The sequence below is a fragment of the Lepisosteus oculatus genome, chromosome 5 (genome assembly GCF_040954835.1).
Source record: "Lepisosteus oculatus isolate fLepOcu1 chromosome 5, fLepOcu1.hap2, whole genome shotgun sequence".
NCBI classification, from domain to species: Eukaryota; Metazoa; Chordata; class Actinopteri; order Semionotiformes; family Lepisosteidae; genus Lepisosteus; species Lepisosteus oculatus.
Window position 1 is genome coordinate 40,209,717 of NC_090700.1, and position 16,091 is coordinate 40,225,807.

The 16,091-nt window shown below is 40.7% G+C and overlaps 1 protein-coding gene across 6 annotated transcripts in view; it reads left to right on the forward strand.

The window, feature by feature from the left end:
- The window catches only part of LOC102695519 (sodium- and chloride-dependent GABA transporter 2-like), a 28,230-nt gene extending 12,558 nt beyond the window's left edge, over positions 1–15,672 (forward strand). Inside the window, exons 1-16 of one of the 6 annotated variants that reach the window (XM_069190430.1) lie at positions 4,679–5,000; positions 7,038–7,270; positions 8,563–8,810; positions 8,974–9,108; positions 10,016–10,156; positions 10,406–10,493; positions 10,586–10,718; positions 10,890–11,024; positions 11,620–11,723; positions 12,112–12,236; positions 12,499–12,611; positions 12,755–12,892; positions 13,147–13,249; positions 13,538–13,638; positions 14,764–14,934; positions 15,049–15,672. In XM_069190430.1, the coding sequence (XP_069046531.1) occupies positions 8,615–8,810; positions 8,974–9,108; positions 10,016–10,156; positions 10,406–10,493; positions 10,586–10,718; positions 10,890–11,024; positions 11,620–11,723; positions 12,112–12,236; positions 12,499–12,611; positions 12,755–12,892; positions 13,147–13,249; positions 13,538–13,638; positions 14,764–14,934; positions 15,049–15,213 (1,848 nt within the window). In that variant the 5' untranslated portion in view covers positions 4,679–5,000; positions 7,038–7,270; positions 8,563–8,614 and the 3' untranslated portion in view covers positions 15,214–15,672. Of the gene's footprint in view, positions 1–4,678; positions 5,001–7,037; positions 7,271–8,562; positions 8,811–8,973; positions 9,109–10,015; positions 10,157–10,405; positions 10,494–10,585; positions 10,719–10,889; positions 11,025–11,619; positions 11,724–12,111; positions 12,237–12,498; positions 12,612–12,754; positions 12,893–13,146; positions 13,250–13,537; positions 13,639–14,763; positions 14,935–15,048 lie in introns of those variants that run through there. The other 5 variants (XM_069190429.1, XM_069190431.1, XM_069190432.1 and 2 more) reach the window with 5 other exon arrangements.
- The last annotated feature ends 419 nt before the right edge of the window (positions 15,673–16,091 follow it).

The window sequence follows — 16,091 nt, forward strand, 5'->3', positions numbered from 1 at the left end:
GAACCTTCTCTGTTACTTCAGAAATATACAGAACAAGGCTGAGGTCATTCCAAGTGTGTGGTTTCCAGCCTTCCCCATCTTGACCAATGTGCAGCATCCACCTGGATGGCGCGATGGCAGCCATAGTGCGCCAGAACGCTCACCACACATCAGCGATCAGTGGGGAGGAGAGCAGAGTAATTAAGCCAATTTATAGAGGGGGATTGTTAGGAGGCCATGATTGATAAAGGCCGATGGGAAATTTGGCCTGGACGCCGGGGTACACCCCTACTCTTTTCGAGAAACACCCTGGGTCAGGACCTCGGTTTTACGTCTCATCCGAAGGACGGCGCCTGTTTACAGTATAGTGTCCCCATCACTACACTGGGGCATTAGGACCCACATGAGCCGCAGGGTTCGTGCCCCCTGCTGGCAGAAATATCTCTGTCTTAGTTTCTTCAACAGCAGTAGTTTGTATATTATACCGAACTTTTCCCATTTTCTCTCCCCATGTGACTGAACCTTGCTATGAATTTCCATGTTCACTCAACACAGAGTTGCTGGTCTAACCTCACACCAGACTTGACATTCCTTGTCAACTTTTGACCCTTTTTACTGAGGAGTCAGAGGAGAAACAACTAAAAGTAATCACTCTTGCAAATGTGAAACCTTCTTTAGCACTCTCTTTGTGTCTCTGGAACGTCACTACACTGCCTTCTTCTGGCCAAATACAGTTTTAATGCTTTAGATCCAGTTAATCCATTACAATCTCCTAACTGCAAATCATCACAGCATGAAACGTTACCATAGAGTTTTGTATACCTTGTGCATCCTAGGTATGGATGGATAAAGGAAAACAGATTTTCTTCTCTCACAGTGTTGTGTTTGTGCAGACCGCCTAATACCACTCAGAAGCTACAACAAATAGAACAATAGAATGGAACTGCTACAGGTACAGTAAGACTAAAGGTAGCTCTGGGAAATGATAACAAAGGTGAAATTCCTGTAGACAGCAAGGTACTGTAACAAGGTAACAGGTGTTTTTCAAAATTGTTTATTCTCTGCATTCACTGATAATGAAATATTTAATTGTTAAAGGTAATACCACAAGCAATATTCATGAATTGAGCAGTACATGCAGTACAGCCTACACATACAGTGGTTATAAAACATATTCATCCCTTCGGCATTTTTCACATTGGATTAACTCTATCAATCTACTAATTAACTCTAAAGCTTTTTCTTAATAACTAGCAGCTGTGTTGACACTCTGGTAAGATAAAGAAGGGAGTCTGTCCAAGTGGGAATGAACGAGTTGAGGGAGATTCCACTGCTACTAACTGAAAGGGACGAGAAGGAGAAAGATGTGGAAGTTATACTCTATTGGCATTGGGAAGGTTATTTACATCAGGGCTGGTCTGGCCGCCGTCCACTTCCCATAATGAAAGTGGATTTGTGTGCACAGATCCTTCACGCTGCACTGCCAAACTAGTGGGATCTGTCTCACTGTATGATCAAGACTGGTTGTATTTTATTTAAAACTAAATATGAAAAAAAACTTAAAGAATACAATTTTAATTTGTATATAGGTCTTTGCTTGGTCAAGTGTCTGTTAGACCATATTCAACAATTTCTCTGCATGCAAAAGTGGTTCAGTATGGCAATGGTTTTTGGGTTATCCAATTTCATTCATGATAATAAAGTTTAAAAAGAATGAATACAGTGTTTTAAAATTGTTGATGAATCGATCAAATTACTGCAGCAATATGCTCCTGATCTGCTAAGAATATTTCAATTAATTTGTAACCACTTCTTCTAATTGGACTGTGGACTGTGGGAGGAAACCAGAGTACCAGAGGGTAACAACACTGCTAGACAGAAATACTTACCACTGTGCCACTGCCATATTTCTGAAATGTTGTTTGTTAAAAAACAAGTTTTCAAATTCCTCCTCTGGTCTGCTCTCAAATTATTACATTATTTTTAAAAATCAGCCTTTTTTCCTTTAACATATTTTTAGAAAATTCTCATGGGAGCATTATGGTGATTCTTGTGTGTATTTTATTCTCTAATTTCTATTTGGTTTTAAAACCAGTTATTTCTTCTTTCATGACTCATAGTCAAATAATGTTCTTGGCAAGAGAACACATCTTAAAATTACAGAAGAACACCTGTTCCTCACTATGCAAAGCTGGACATTCCTGTGTTGCTACTGCTGATGTGGTCAAAGTGTTATTGTGCTTCTGTTACTGCAGTCTGACCTTCTTTTTTGAGAAGACAATAATGAATTGAAAGGACACAACATGTTGATGTATTACCTGCTTCTGAGCTTGTTGCATAGTGGTGAAGTGTGTGGTGAGATGCATGAGTAGCTGAAGGGTGAGGTGTGTCACTGGTAGGGCTGCCTGAGGTAGACTGTATTCTTATTCTTATTCTGTAAATCAGTTTCTTTTCTGGTCATCGGTGTGAAATCGTGGCAAAGTCTTGGGTCTTATTCACTTTAAGTTAAGTTTTATTAAGTTTCTCTTTTCTCTGTTATGATGTGGTGACCATTATTTCTTCATGCTTCATGCACAACCATTGTTTCAGAGAAACTCCCTTCTGCAGTAATGCTCATTATATTGATGTTTCTCTTCAGTCATGTTTTGAAGAAGGAAATTATTGAGGGATGAGTTTTCGAAAATAATAGATCATAAACATTTGGAAACGATTGTGCTACATTTTTAGGCCTTCACTAACTTAAACTTTGTCACACAGAGAACAAGACGTTTCTCACTTTCCTGTCTTCTGATAAGATAGCTCTCTCTTACCTTTCCTATTTTCTCCGTTCCTACCTCTTGTTTACAGGGGCTGTAGTTGGAACAGCCAGGGATCTGCAGGCATGTGTCCAGTGTGAGGCCCCAGTCCAGGGAAGCAGGCTTTTGCTGGATCGGTTGATGGGTGGAAGTGAATTTGGACAGTAGAACTAAATAGGAATATCCACTCTGATAGCAAAGAATTACATTAAATTAAATCCATTGAACTAAATCCATTCATTTCCTAACTGCTTTCTCTAATTCAGGGTCACAGGGGATCATCAAACTCCTATACTTTCTAATTATAACACAGAAGTAGTCATGTTTCATTGCAATTAGCATACAGTTGCAGCAAAAATCACCCTGCACTTCTCAACTGACAACCCACTGAAGCTAAACAAGTCTGAGCCTGGTCAGTACCTGGTTGGGAGACCTCCTGGAAAAAACTAAGGTTCCTGGAAGAGGTATTAGAGGGACCAGTAGGGGACACTCATCCTGTGGTCTATGTGGGTCCTAATGCCCCAGTATAGTGACAGGGACACTATACTGTAAAAATGCACGATCCTTCGGATGAGACATAAAACTGAGGTCCTGACTCTCTGTGGTCATTCAAAATCCCAGGGAACTTCTTGAAAATAGTTGGGGTGTTACCCCGGCATCCTAGACAAATTTCCTATTGGCCTTTACCACTCGTGGCCTCCTAAGAATCCCAATCAATGAATTGGCTTCATCACTCTGTTCTCCTCCCCAGTGTTAACTGAAGTGTGGTGAGCATTATGGCGCACTATGGCTGCCGTCGCATCATCCAGGTGGGGCAGCACATTGTCGGTGGTGGAGGGGATCCCCATTACCTGTAGAGAGCTTTGAGTGGAGTGTCCAGAAAAGCACTACTGTATATAAGTGTAAGAAATAATAATAACAACAACAATAATAATAACAACATATTGATCATCCCAGTATACATTTTTAATTATATTATTCATCAGGAATATCTTTGTGCCAAGATTTCAAATTAAGCTTAATAAGGTGATGACTGCAGTGTTGAAAAGGTAAATTTTCTTGTTGCTTGATCTGCCTTAACACACAGGGAGTTTCAAACTCTATTTCTGCTTCACTATGCAACACTTACTATGTTGCTGCTGTTGATGTGGTCAAAGTATTATTATGCCTCTGTTGCAGCAGTCTGATCTTAATATTTTGAGAGAGTAATGATGAAATATTATATTATTGTTTTATGATTGTATCCGTTGTCCATTCACACAGAAAGACTCTAGTTTAGTAGCAATGTGAGGAAGGCATGGAGTTACAAGCTACAGTGTCCATTGTCTACCAGTCACCCTGATATTCTTTGTCTGAGATCATAAATGGAATCTTACTTACAAGGACGATCCAACCATTATAGTTGAAAACGAGATTTTAATACATTAATGTTCTGAGAAATCTGAAGTGATTTCAAATGTACTATTCTAAAGGACTGTTAGATCTAGCTGATAAATTAAACAGACTGACGTGTTTGGTTAAAACAATAATTTGCAATAAAACATTCAACAAAGTATAGTATCGATAACACCAGTGGATAAAGAAAAACAAAAAACAACCACATGAGATCTTTTGATATCTTTCAAGATTCTATTAAATTTAACTCTATTAAGTCACCTATGATGACCATTGTTTCAGTGACCCTTCATTTTGCACTAATGCTTACTGTTTTCTTTCTTCAGACTTGTTTGGACAAAGAAATAATTTGGGGATGAGCTTCCGAAATTTGTTGATTGTACAAATTTGGAAATGAGACATTTAAGAGTTACGGTTTTTTATTTGCATATCTTGTTGTCAATTTTCAAAAAAGCATCCAGGAAAGCAAAACAGGTGGATATTAAGAATTCTATACAAATGATTTAGCAGAGAGCTGGAGAACAGGAGGTTACTCACTCTCCTGTCTTTAGATCAGACAGGTGTCCTTTGCTTGTCCTGTTGTCTCTTTCCCAGCTCCTTGCCCTTTACAGTAGGAAGATCCGAGCTTTTCCACAGTGTAAAGGTTGAACAGTTTGGAATCTGCAGGCAGGAGCCCAGCGTGAGGCCCCAGTCCAGGGCAGCAGGCTGGTGCTGAAGGGGCAGAAGATCCAGTAGAGGGGCCACTGGGCAAACAGGTTCATCTTGGCTGTCGGTGGATACAGTACATTGCTGGGTGGAGGTTCCCCGAGCTGTGCTATTAAAACAAGTGAGGTGAGTTATGACAGTAGATCTTGAGTTTAAATAGGAATATTCACATCTCATCTGATAATTTTAGGCAACCTTCATGAACCAGGCCACATGTTTTAAGGCTGAATCTACACTGTGTCTGCTTTGTTTTCAGCAGTATGTTTCAGTCAATGTTGCTTGGCTGTCAGGAACAATTAACAGCAAAAAGTGTTTATGTTTTGCTCTAGTCTTCTATCCATTGTATGTCCTGAATCTGTTAGGACTGACCATTGCTTTGGTCATGTGAAAGGTAGGGCTTACCACTGTCTTGGGCTCTGATCAGTCCAGTTGTCTCAATTCACTTGTTTGCTGTTCTTTACAGTTGTCTTCTGGTTCCTTTAAAGACATTTTTTGTATTTCAAATTCCAAAGATGCCTTCAATAAAATCACATTGAGCCAGTTCTTTGTTTCCCAGGGTGCTGTGAATATGTATGATTAATGTGAAAATGGACCCTGAAATGACTATGTGAAATAGGACGCTCTTCACTGGATAGATCAGAGCCCTCGCATGTTGTATTGTTGTATGTTGTAGTAGGATGTCTGACAGACTCCATGACAGTTCTGCAGAGTTCATTTAGTCATCAGTTTTGTTTTAGTCATTGTTTTAGTAATATGTTATAATAATAATAATAATAAACTTTATTTTATATAGCGCCTTTAAAGGTGGCTTCTCAAAGCGCTTTACAGGATGACAATAACAATAAATAAGAAGACTACAACAATAAATAAGAAAATTTCACAAGACAGGACACAATTATAATTACAACAATACAACAATAACAATAGAGGAGACCGTGGAAGATGGTATTAAGAAGAGCAGAGGGGTGAAGAATGGAACCAGTTAAGTAAAGGCTTTTCTGAAAAGGAGGGTTTTGAGTCTGGATTTGAAGGAGTTTAGAGAAGGTGACTCTCTAATATCCTTGGGCAAGGAGTTCCAGAGCTTGGGGGCATAGCAGGAGAAGGCCCTGTCGCCCATACAATGTAGACGGGCTTGGGGGACAGTAAGGAGGGCAGAATTTGAAGAGCGGAGGTTGCGAGGTGGGGAGTAGGGCGATAAAAGTTCAGACAGGTATTGAGGTGCCAAGCCATGTAAAGCCTTGTAGGTGAGCATGAGGATTTTAAAGTCTACGCGGAATTTGACCGGAAGCCAGTGCAAGGACTCCAGGATAGGAGTAATGTGAACACTTGCACTAGATCTGGTCAGGATTCTGGCTGCTGAATTTTGGACATACTGCAGCTTGTTCAGAGTAGATTTAGATACCCCAGGGAGCAGAGCATTGCAGTAGTCAATTCGAGAGAATACAAATATGTTGATCAGCTTTTCAGCCACAGTTAATGATAGCATAGGGCGTAGTCTTGCGATATTTCTAAGGTGAAAAAAAGATGTTAAGTCAGGTTGACTGAAGTATTTATTATAGAATCACATATTGTTATTTGTATGAGCTGACTCAAATTATACTAAAATCACCCTTACATTTAATCACTTAAATTTAGTCACTGAATTTGTTCAATATCTTTCATATATATAAATTCATCATATACGAAGGATTGCCAGTGCCAGACTCCAGATCTTTCTTCCAGCTGAAAGTGTGGTTGACTGTTAGAGCCTTGTTCTACGAAAGATTTCGCTATCTTATCCGTTTGATTGTTTTATCAACAGATAATTAGTAGCAAGGTACTGTAGCTTACTACAAGATAATTAAATCACAATAATTTGATTGAATATAAAGCTAAAGATAGTGTTGATATAGATCACAGTCTTGATCTTTAAAGCCCCATAGAGCCAATACCAGTAAACAAAAAGATTTTACTCTCCTGGTTTCTAGTGCCCCTTAAATGAAATCCATTTAACACAACTGGTTTGTACCAGGAAAAGATGAATAAAAGTGATCACTTCCAGCTCTTTTGCTAAAGCTCTTCAAGAATGTAAATTCAGGGTCTCTTTGGATTTTCTTTTTATCATAAGGTACTCTTGCTTTTTTAATCTAATCAGTACAGCGTTGAATCTCATTGTTTATCTAGGTGCCCATCAATCAACACACAAAAAGGGTTTATGATTCTGGAGTGCAGATAAGACTGGCAGGAAGTGAGCGATCAATAGAAAACAAAGAGAAAAGGAAAACAAACAGCACATCACGGTCCTACACTTGATCCCACACAGTGGCATCCTCACATCACCTGACGTCCTGCTGGCTTGGTTAGCTGTCTCCACATCCAGTGTCTGTGAGCCTGGCATCTGGCATCCCTTCTAGGGTGTAAGTCCACCTTGTCACCTGAGATTCTAGGATAAAAATCAAACAAGATATATCTAGTATTTTAGTCTGATAGGATTTAAATCAAATCTAATCTAATTTGAATATCTTGAACTTCATTTCATGAGTTCATTTTAGTCTCTGCTTCCCATTCAGTTTGGGGCCTCCAGGGCCTTTGAAATGTCCTGTTTTGTAACTGGCATATCTCGTATGCTGGGAGTTAACTAGTTGGGTTATTGTTCATAATTATTTGCTTCTCCTGTTTGCCTCTCATTTATTATGCTTTTGCCAAAGCTCAGCCAGTGAATAAAGAACTCAGGTATCTCAAGCTGTAATAATAATAATTGCTTACACTTATATAGCACTTTTCTGGACACTCCAAAAGTTCATTTTCAAAATGTGTTTCTTTAATTCCCCATTTTCCCAAATCAGGGATTTCAGCGTAACTGCCAGTCGGGAAGAAGTATATCATATGAATATGAAGTATATCACTCAAAGCGCTTTACAAGTAATGGGGATTCCCTTCCACCACCACCACCAATGTGCAGCATCCACCTGGATGATGCGACGGCAGCTGTACTCCGCTAGAACGCTCACCACACTATCAGTTGGGAGGAGAACAAAGTAATGAAGCTAATTCATAGATGGGGATTATTAGGAGGCCATGATTGGTAAAGGCCAATTGGAAATTTGGCCAGGACACCAGGGTGACACCCCTATTCTTTTCGAGTAGCCCTGGGATTTTTAATGACCACAGAGAGTCAGGACCTCGGTTTTACATCTCATCCGAAGGACGGAACCTGTTTACAGTATAGTTTCCCCGTCACTATACTGGGGCATTAGGACCCACATGAGCCACAGGGTGAGCGCCCCCTGTTGGCTCCACTAACACCTCTTCCAACAGCAAACTTAGTTTTTCCCAGGAGGTCTCCCATGCAGAAACTGACCAGGCTCACACCTGCTTCGCTTCAGTGGGTTGCCAGTTGTGAGTTGCAGCGTGATATATACCAAGCACTTCTGTATATCTTTGACATTTGGAGGTTATATTTATTTATTTTGATTATTGTTTATCCTGCTCTGTTTTCTATTTTCTGAATCACCAATTTGTTACAAAATGATTGATACAATATTTTTTCTGATCCAAGCATACCTGTTCTTTCCTCTGGTTGTAAAAATCTTCTTGGCTCATTAAAGCCTACCATGGTTCACTTTTTCTAAAATAATTATAAATATGCTTCAAGCCTGCTCAGTTTAGATCTAGAGCCTCAGTATCTGAAACTTTCCTGTTTTCTCAGTCCCAATCCATTGTTCTCTAAAGCAGTCATATTTCACTGGGCTGCAACTGGGATGGCCGGGGATCTGCAGACAGGAGCCCAGTGTGAGCTCTCAGTCCAGGGGATCAGGCTGGAGCAGAAGGGGCAGAAGATCCAGGAGAGGGGCCAGTGGGCAAACAAGAGGGAGTTCATCTTGGCTGTTGCTGGAAATATTGTTGGTTTGGGCAACGTGTGGAGGTTCCCCTACCTGTGCTACAAAAACGGGGGAGGTGAGTGAGGGCAGTAATCATAAATCACTTAGCATTTAGACCTATCTAGCTCCACTACCTTTTTACATGGAGACATGGGACTAAAAAAGAGGTTCACTGTGGAAAAAGTAAATACAGTCTGGGATGATATCTTTTGTGATATTTAACCTCTCTTTTTTAAAAGGTGCCTTCCTCATCCCCTATGTCCTGTTCCTGTTTACCTGTGGAATCCCCGTGTTCCTGCTGGAGACGGCTCTGGGGCAGTACACCAGCCAGGGGAGCATCACCTGCTGGAAGAAGATCTGCCCCCTGTTTGAAGGTGAGCTTCTAGTTTTCATTCATTTTTATGGCTTCTCTGCATTACACTATCCTGCACAATTTTTATTAAAATTCATCACAACAGAATTGTGAAAAACATACACAACTATAGTTTAAGACAGTGAAAGGAATTACTTACAAATGCAACTCAGAACATAAGTATATTTTAAAACAACAGGAGGCCATCTGACTGCTAGAAGCTGACAGATCAGACAGTCATGTCAAGCCATTTCTTAAAGGATTCCTGGGAAATCTGTTTCAACATCATATCTAGTTCAGATACAATAACAGTGCATTTTTATGTTTAGACTAGTTTACAAACTATATTCGAAAGTTATAATTACAAACAACATTTTTTCAAATGCAAAAATGAAGTGTGGAAAGAGATATTTTAATACCATACTCAAATGGTGGAGCGGTGGCTCTGTGGCTAAGGATCTGTGCCTGTGCCTGGAAAGTTGCTGGTTCAAATCCCGTGGCTGGCAGAGGAATCCTACTCTGTTGGGCCCCTGAGCAAGGCCCTTAACCCTAACTGCTCCAGGGGTGCTGTAGAATGGCAGACCCTGTGCTCTGACCCCAAGCTTCTCTTCCTGTCTGTGTGTCTGTGTCTCCATGGAGAAAAGCTTGGGTATGTGTAAACATGAACTCCTAATGCAAGAAATTGTACTGGGCTAATAAAGAAACATTAATTAAATACCATATCATTCACACATTGCCAAAAGTAATGTTCTTCAATATGTGAATTTATTACAATAGATATGAGATAATAACAAGCATTTTATAAATTGCCCACCAATGTGTTAAGCTGATAATGGTATCAGCTATCAGGAGACAGGAATAACTATAGAAATTCAGTGCTGAGTTGAGAACTTTTAATTGTATGTCTAATCCTGATTCGGTCTCTACAGGCATTGGCTGTTGTACTGTGGTGATCATGATCTACACCAGCACTGTTTACATCATCATCCAGGCTTGGGCCTTATTCTACCTGTTCTCCTCCTTCAGTTCTGAGCTGCCCTGGGACAGCTGCAGAAACACCTGGAACACAGGTACTGAGAATAAGTGTTCACTAGCAGCCCATTCAAATCTCAGAGCATTGAAAATGAAGGCTTCAAAGATGCTCTTTTTCCTTGGGTGAGTGCACTGGAGTTAGTGAAGCTGGCATCCAGTAATGGAGTCGAAAGTTCAGATGTTTGTGCATTAGCAGAGTTATGATCCTGATCTCTATGCACTCTCACAATTACTTGCTGTCTTCCACACAAGGTCACAGTTCTCCCATTCTGTTGGTCTTCTGACAGATGCATGTGTGGAGTTTGACAAGCAGAATCTCACTTCCAACGGGACAGAGGCAGAAAGGGCCACCTCTGCTGTAATGGAGTTCTGGAAGTACGTTAGGCAAACCCATCACTAACGTTATATTACAAGCACTTGCAAGTTTTGTTTACAATAATATTGAATGTGCACTGTCATCTCTGCAGCAGGAGGGTGCTGGGTATCTCTGGTGGGATCGATGAGTTGGGCAGTCTGAGATGGGAACTGGCCCTGTGTCTCCTGCTGGCCTGGATCATCTGTTACTTTTCTGTCTGGAAGGGAGTGAGGTCCTCAGGGAAGGTGAGTGTTGCGTATTTGAGCTGCATGACTTCTTAGTTTTGTAAGATACTTTCTCAAGATTGCAATTTGAAGTATAAAAACAGGGTTAACTTCCTAATATGGTATTTAAATGAATTAGATGTAGATCTGAAATTAACCGTCCATATATCAATGGTTTCCCTGCCCCCTCAGGTGGTGTACTTCACAGCCACTTTCCCCTATGCGATGCTGGCGGTGCTGCTGGTCCGAGGACTCACCCTGCCTGGAGCTGTTGATGGACTGGTCTTCTACCTCTACCCTGATGTAACACGGCTCACTGACCCACAGGTGGTCCTTCGACGTGTAATGCATATCTCTAGCATGAGAAACATGTGTAACAAAACTGCAAAATCTATTCTCTAAGCATGTGAAAATGTATTGTTTTTCATTTAAAAAACATCTACATTAAACTAAGACTGTGATATGTTTGGTTCTCTGCCTCTGACAGTACATTTCCAGAGGCTACAGCAGAGCCTTATACTATTAGTCTGCATAGTCTATAGTTGAATGCCAAGTAGGAACCATGATTATGTCAATAACATCATTATCTCAAAGACTGACAGTATATTCATCTCTATGACAGTTCCCCCAGTCCTACTGCTGTGGTCCGGAGGATTTATACACAAATCCACAAAATAACTGCAAGGATGTATAGAATTGGGATGAGACCAGATAAAATCCCAGGTTCTCAGACTTTCCAGTCTTCACATGGTGTGTAACCATGTTCCCAAGAAGATCTAACCAACTGATCCAGTTTGGTCAGATTCTCAACATTTGATACCAGTGCCTAACACACAGCAGTAGTTAGTCTATTGCACTAACCTTTTAACCTGTCCAGTGGTTGCCAGACAGTTTTGTAAACCTGTGCTCCTGTCTATCCTAGGTATGGATGGATGCAGGGACACAGATTTTTTTCTCTTATAGTGTTTGCTTAGGACTGCTAATAGCACTCAGCAGTTACAACAAATACAACAATAACTGCTACAGGTAAGAGGAAAGGTATCTCTGGAAAATGATATCAAAGTGAAATTCCTGTAGACAGCAAAGTATCATGAACTGACATTTTTCATTGTTTAAGCACTCCTTTCCTTAGTAATTTATCATTTTCTATGGGAGTTGAGTTAATTCTTCCATTAATAAAGCATTCCATACTGACAAATTCTGTAGGTGCTGCCAACATTTTACTGCAGTACTGTTAACACTTCATGGGATTTTTGTGTTGAACCTATTATCCTATGAGTATAAACTGTGATCAGTACATGCAGTACAGCCTAGACCAATAGGTCCTGCTCTTAGCAAGTATCTCTCAGGCTCCACACTAGACTGGGTGATGGTTGGAATGAAATGATTGTAACCACGGTCTCTCTTCATGCAGGGACACCTTGTACCTGTGCCTCCTGAACAGCGCTACCAGCTTTGTGGCAGGATTTGCCGTCTTCTCCGTGCTGGGCTTCATGGCGTACGAGCAAGGAGTGGACATCTCGCTGGTGGCCGAGTCTGGTGAGCCGCAGTCTGTCCACATCTTCTGTCTCATTGGTTCTCCTCTGACTGGAGTGTGCTTTGTTAATGTAAATCTTACAGAACTGTTCTGTGAAAACCTTTACTTTTACCCTTAGGAACAGTTGGTTTAACTATTCATATAGTTGCTCACTGACCAAGACTTAATTTTAATTGTACTCAACTGTGCCTTTTCAGATTTAGTATGTGATTTCTATAATTTAAATGATTTCACTCCCTGACTCCCCCATGTCTGGTTGTTCAGGTCCTGGGTTGGTGTTCATCTTGTACCCGAGGGCAGTGGCCATGATGCCTCTACCCCAGCTCTGGGCTGTCTGTTTCTTCATCATGGTTCTCCTGCTGGGAATAGACACAGAGGTGAGACCATCTTGTGAGTCGATACAGTACTTTATATCCAAAGGGGTAACCTGTGTTTGCATGCTCTGTGGACCGTGTGTTCTGGGAGTGAGTTGACTCAGTGATCCAGGTGTCTGTCCTCTCTGTTATCTTGCTCTCTGCAGTTTGTGGGCATTGAAACCGTGATGACAACCATCGTGGATTTGTTTCCTGCTGTGTTCCGGAGAGGATACCGGCGGGAGCTCCTTCTGCTCCTCTTCTGTGTGGTCTGCTTCCTGCTTGGTCTCCTCATGGTCACTGAGGTGAGGAATGGAGGGCTGAGGGGCCTGATAATCAATCAGCAAGACCTGCCATGGTCTGGTTTGAATTGAGGATCAGCAGATTCGCCTGAATAGCTCATGGGAATGAAGAAACTTAGAAACAAAATCTTCAGTAAGTGTTGGCACTGCACCATGCCAAGGAGCAGACATTCAGAGTTGTACCTGTGTACATAATGTAAAATCACAGTTGTCACCTCACATGTATTTAAATAACAACATTTTCTCTGTCTCTCCAGGGTGGAATATACATCTTCCAATTGGTTGAGTACTATGCTTGCAATGGGGCCTGCCTCTTGTTTGTTGCCATATTTCAGACTATTTGTATTGGATGGGTATATGGTAGGTGTTAATGTCTTTATTACTATTATTCTATTTATTCTTATTAATGGTGGGAGGTTTTCATTGGCCAATATCTGTGTTCTTCCAATTTTTGCCATAATTCTAACAGATTTTTATTTGAGTACTGCTTTTACAAGCATTCACTCCTATAGCTTAGTACAGATAAATTAAATGCTGATAAAATACACAAAACTCTCAATGTATTCAGACTGCACCACAAAATACATTTGCTCATCTGTAGTTGTGTCATTACTGTGCTGGTGATCTTCCCCTCTGGATTTCATACAGGAGCTGATCTCTTCTGTGCCAACATTGAAGACATGATTGGCTGTCGGCCTTTGGCTGTGTTTAGGTACTGTTGGCGCTACATCACTCCAGCTGTGTGCACTGTAAGAGCATGTCTTTAACTTCTTCTTGAACTTTTTACACAAACTGACCTTAAAGTAACTTTAAAATCAGTATTTTGATTAGTATTTTGGATAAATATGCCTCCCTTTAAACTTGCTCTGTTTCTTTCAAGAGCTTCTCTCCATTATGTAAACCTGAACTTCACAATTTGAAACTAACTCAATGGCACCTCCAGAACTTAAGCAAAAGCTCTGGCCTAGTATTTTGAAAATCAGGCTTACAATGAACACCTGCAAGTGTACAGAGCTGATCTAGTTTCCACCAGATCCTCCTAAATCTCGCATACATTAATTATTAAGAGCTACAAAAAAAAAACTGGTTGCCTGGATGCCATGCCTACTACTTCATTTCCATAGTTCATTTCCATGGGTGTGGTACCTACTGTCTTAAAGGTTGCTTCAATCTAAACTCCTATATTAAAAAATAACAGGCTTGTGCTCTCATAAAATGATGAACTATAGACCAATTTCTAATTCACCATACCTATTTCCTGATTTGTTTGAACCATTTCAGTCCAGTGTTTGCTTTAATCATAGCATTGAGACTGCTCTTGTCAGGGTTGTGAGTGATTTACTTACTGTTTCTGACTCAGACGACATAAGTATCCTTATGTTCCTTGATCTTAGTGCTGCTTTTAATACAGTAAATCATTCAGTGTTGCTCAAACACTTGTAAACATTCTGGTCTATCTTGGCTTTATATGGTTATGCTCTTATCTCACCGGCAAGACGCATTTTCTTTTCCTTGGTCCTCATGATTCCCCCATGGCTCCAGTCAATTATGATATACCACAGAATTCAGTCTTGGGCCCAGTTCTTTCTTATTTGTATCCTCTAGTGGACAAACGTGGTCTTCAGATTCACTGTTAGGCAGACAAATATTGACTATCTTCAAATCCCAGCTCAACATTCATGTCTGATTGCCCTACATTCTGCTTAAAACATGCTTAAATCTGTATGCTCTTGTTAATTTCTTTTACTTTTACTTCTACTATTGTATTTTTTTAATCTTCTTCTTAAACATCACCTGTATAAAGCAGTTTCTATTGTTATACTTATTTGCTGTTTCAGTGAAGCTGAGTCAGATGTCTGATCTCTCTACTTCAGGGCATCTTCATCTTCTCTCTGGTCAAGCACACCCCCCTGAAGTTCAACAACACCTATGTGTATCCAGACTGGGCGTATGTCCTGGGCTGGTTCTTTGCCCTCTCCTCTGTCACCTGTGTGCCTCTGGTCATGCTGTATAAACTCACCAGGACAGCAGGGACACTACGCCAGGTACTGTTCCAATCCCTTTAGTGACTGGAGAGCTATATCCTGAACTATGTGAGTTTGTTTTTTCTCCTGAGCCGATGTCTGTAACAAACTTATCTGTTCTTGTTGTCTCTCCAGCGTCTGCAGCAGTTGTGTCGCCATGCCCAGGACTTGCCTCTCAATCAGAAGCAGAAACAGAACTGTGATCCTCTGAACTCAGACTCCAAAGCTCTGTTGAGTTGTAGAGAGAGACAGCTAAAGAGTGAAGGAAGCCTTGAAGCTCCAATCCCAGCAGCAGTGTAGAAAGTGGTTCAATATGGGTGACTGTGGTGTTTGGGGTAGACATGCTCATTCATGGTAATAAAAGGTGAAATGTGAAGAAATAAATACAGTGTTTCAGTTTCTTGAACGAGTTAATCAAATAACTGAAGTAATATGATCTTGATCTGGTACTTGCTTTTTTCAGTTGAATAATTACATTTTTTATGTCATTATATCTTTAAAAAGCCACCTTTTGAGAAAGATATTTTCAAACTCAATCTCTAGATAGCTTTTGTATCACATGCAAGTCAATTTAATACGTTTTCATAATGTTCACCCATTTTCTCATAACACTGGACATTTCTATATTGCTTCTGTTGATCAATCCTTGTGGTGCTTCTCTTAAAGTGGTCTGCTTATATTTTGGGGGAGAGGGTAGTAATAAAATGTGTTTTTTTCACAAACTAAAATTAATAAGAAATGAATAAAGTTGATTGATAAAATCAGGAAATGACATATTAATGCTTTTCTTGTTCCTACGCTCAGGAGCACAGGGTGTATGGGGTGCAATGTGGGCTAAGAAGTACTTATTGCTGCAGGGTGAGGGGTATCACTGGCAGGGCTGCTTGACATCGATGTCCAGCAATCAGGTTTCAGACCCAGGTGTGATCCCCTACTCTTCTGCCTTCTGTGTCACGGATGTCGGAAAGGACGAACCGTAGAATGGCAGGAGAGCGAATAGACTCTATGCGTAGCGGCGAGACGGGGGTTAGCCCGGGCTCAGCTGATCAGGGAATGCTGTATAGAAACCTATGCCGTCAGATAGCGGACATGGGGCGACCTGGTGCTAGGCGGGTCTCAGGACATCCGAACATCAATGCTGAGCACCGGCAGAATGAAAGACCCGGAAATATATAGCC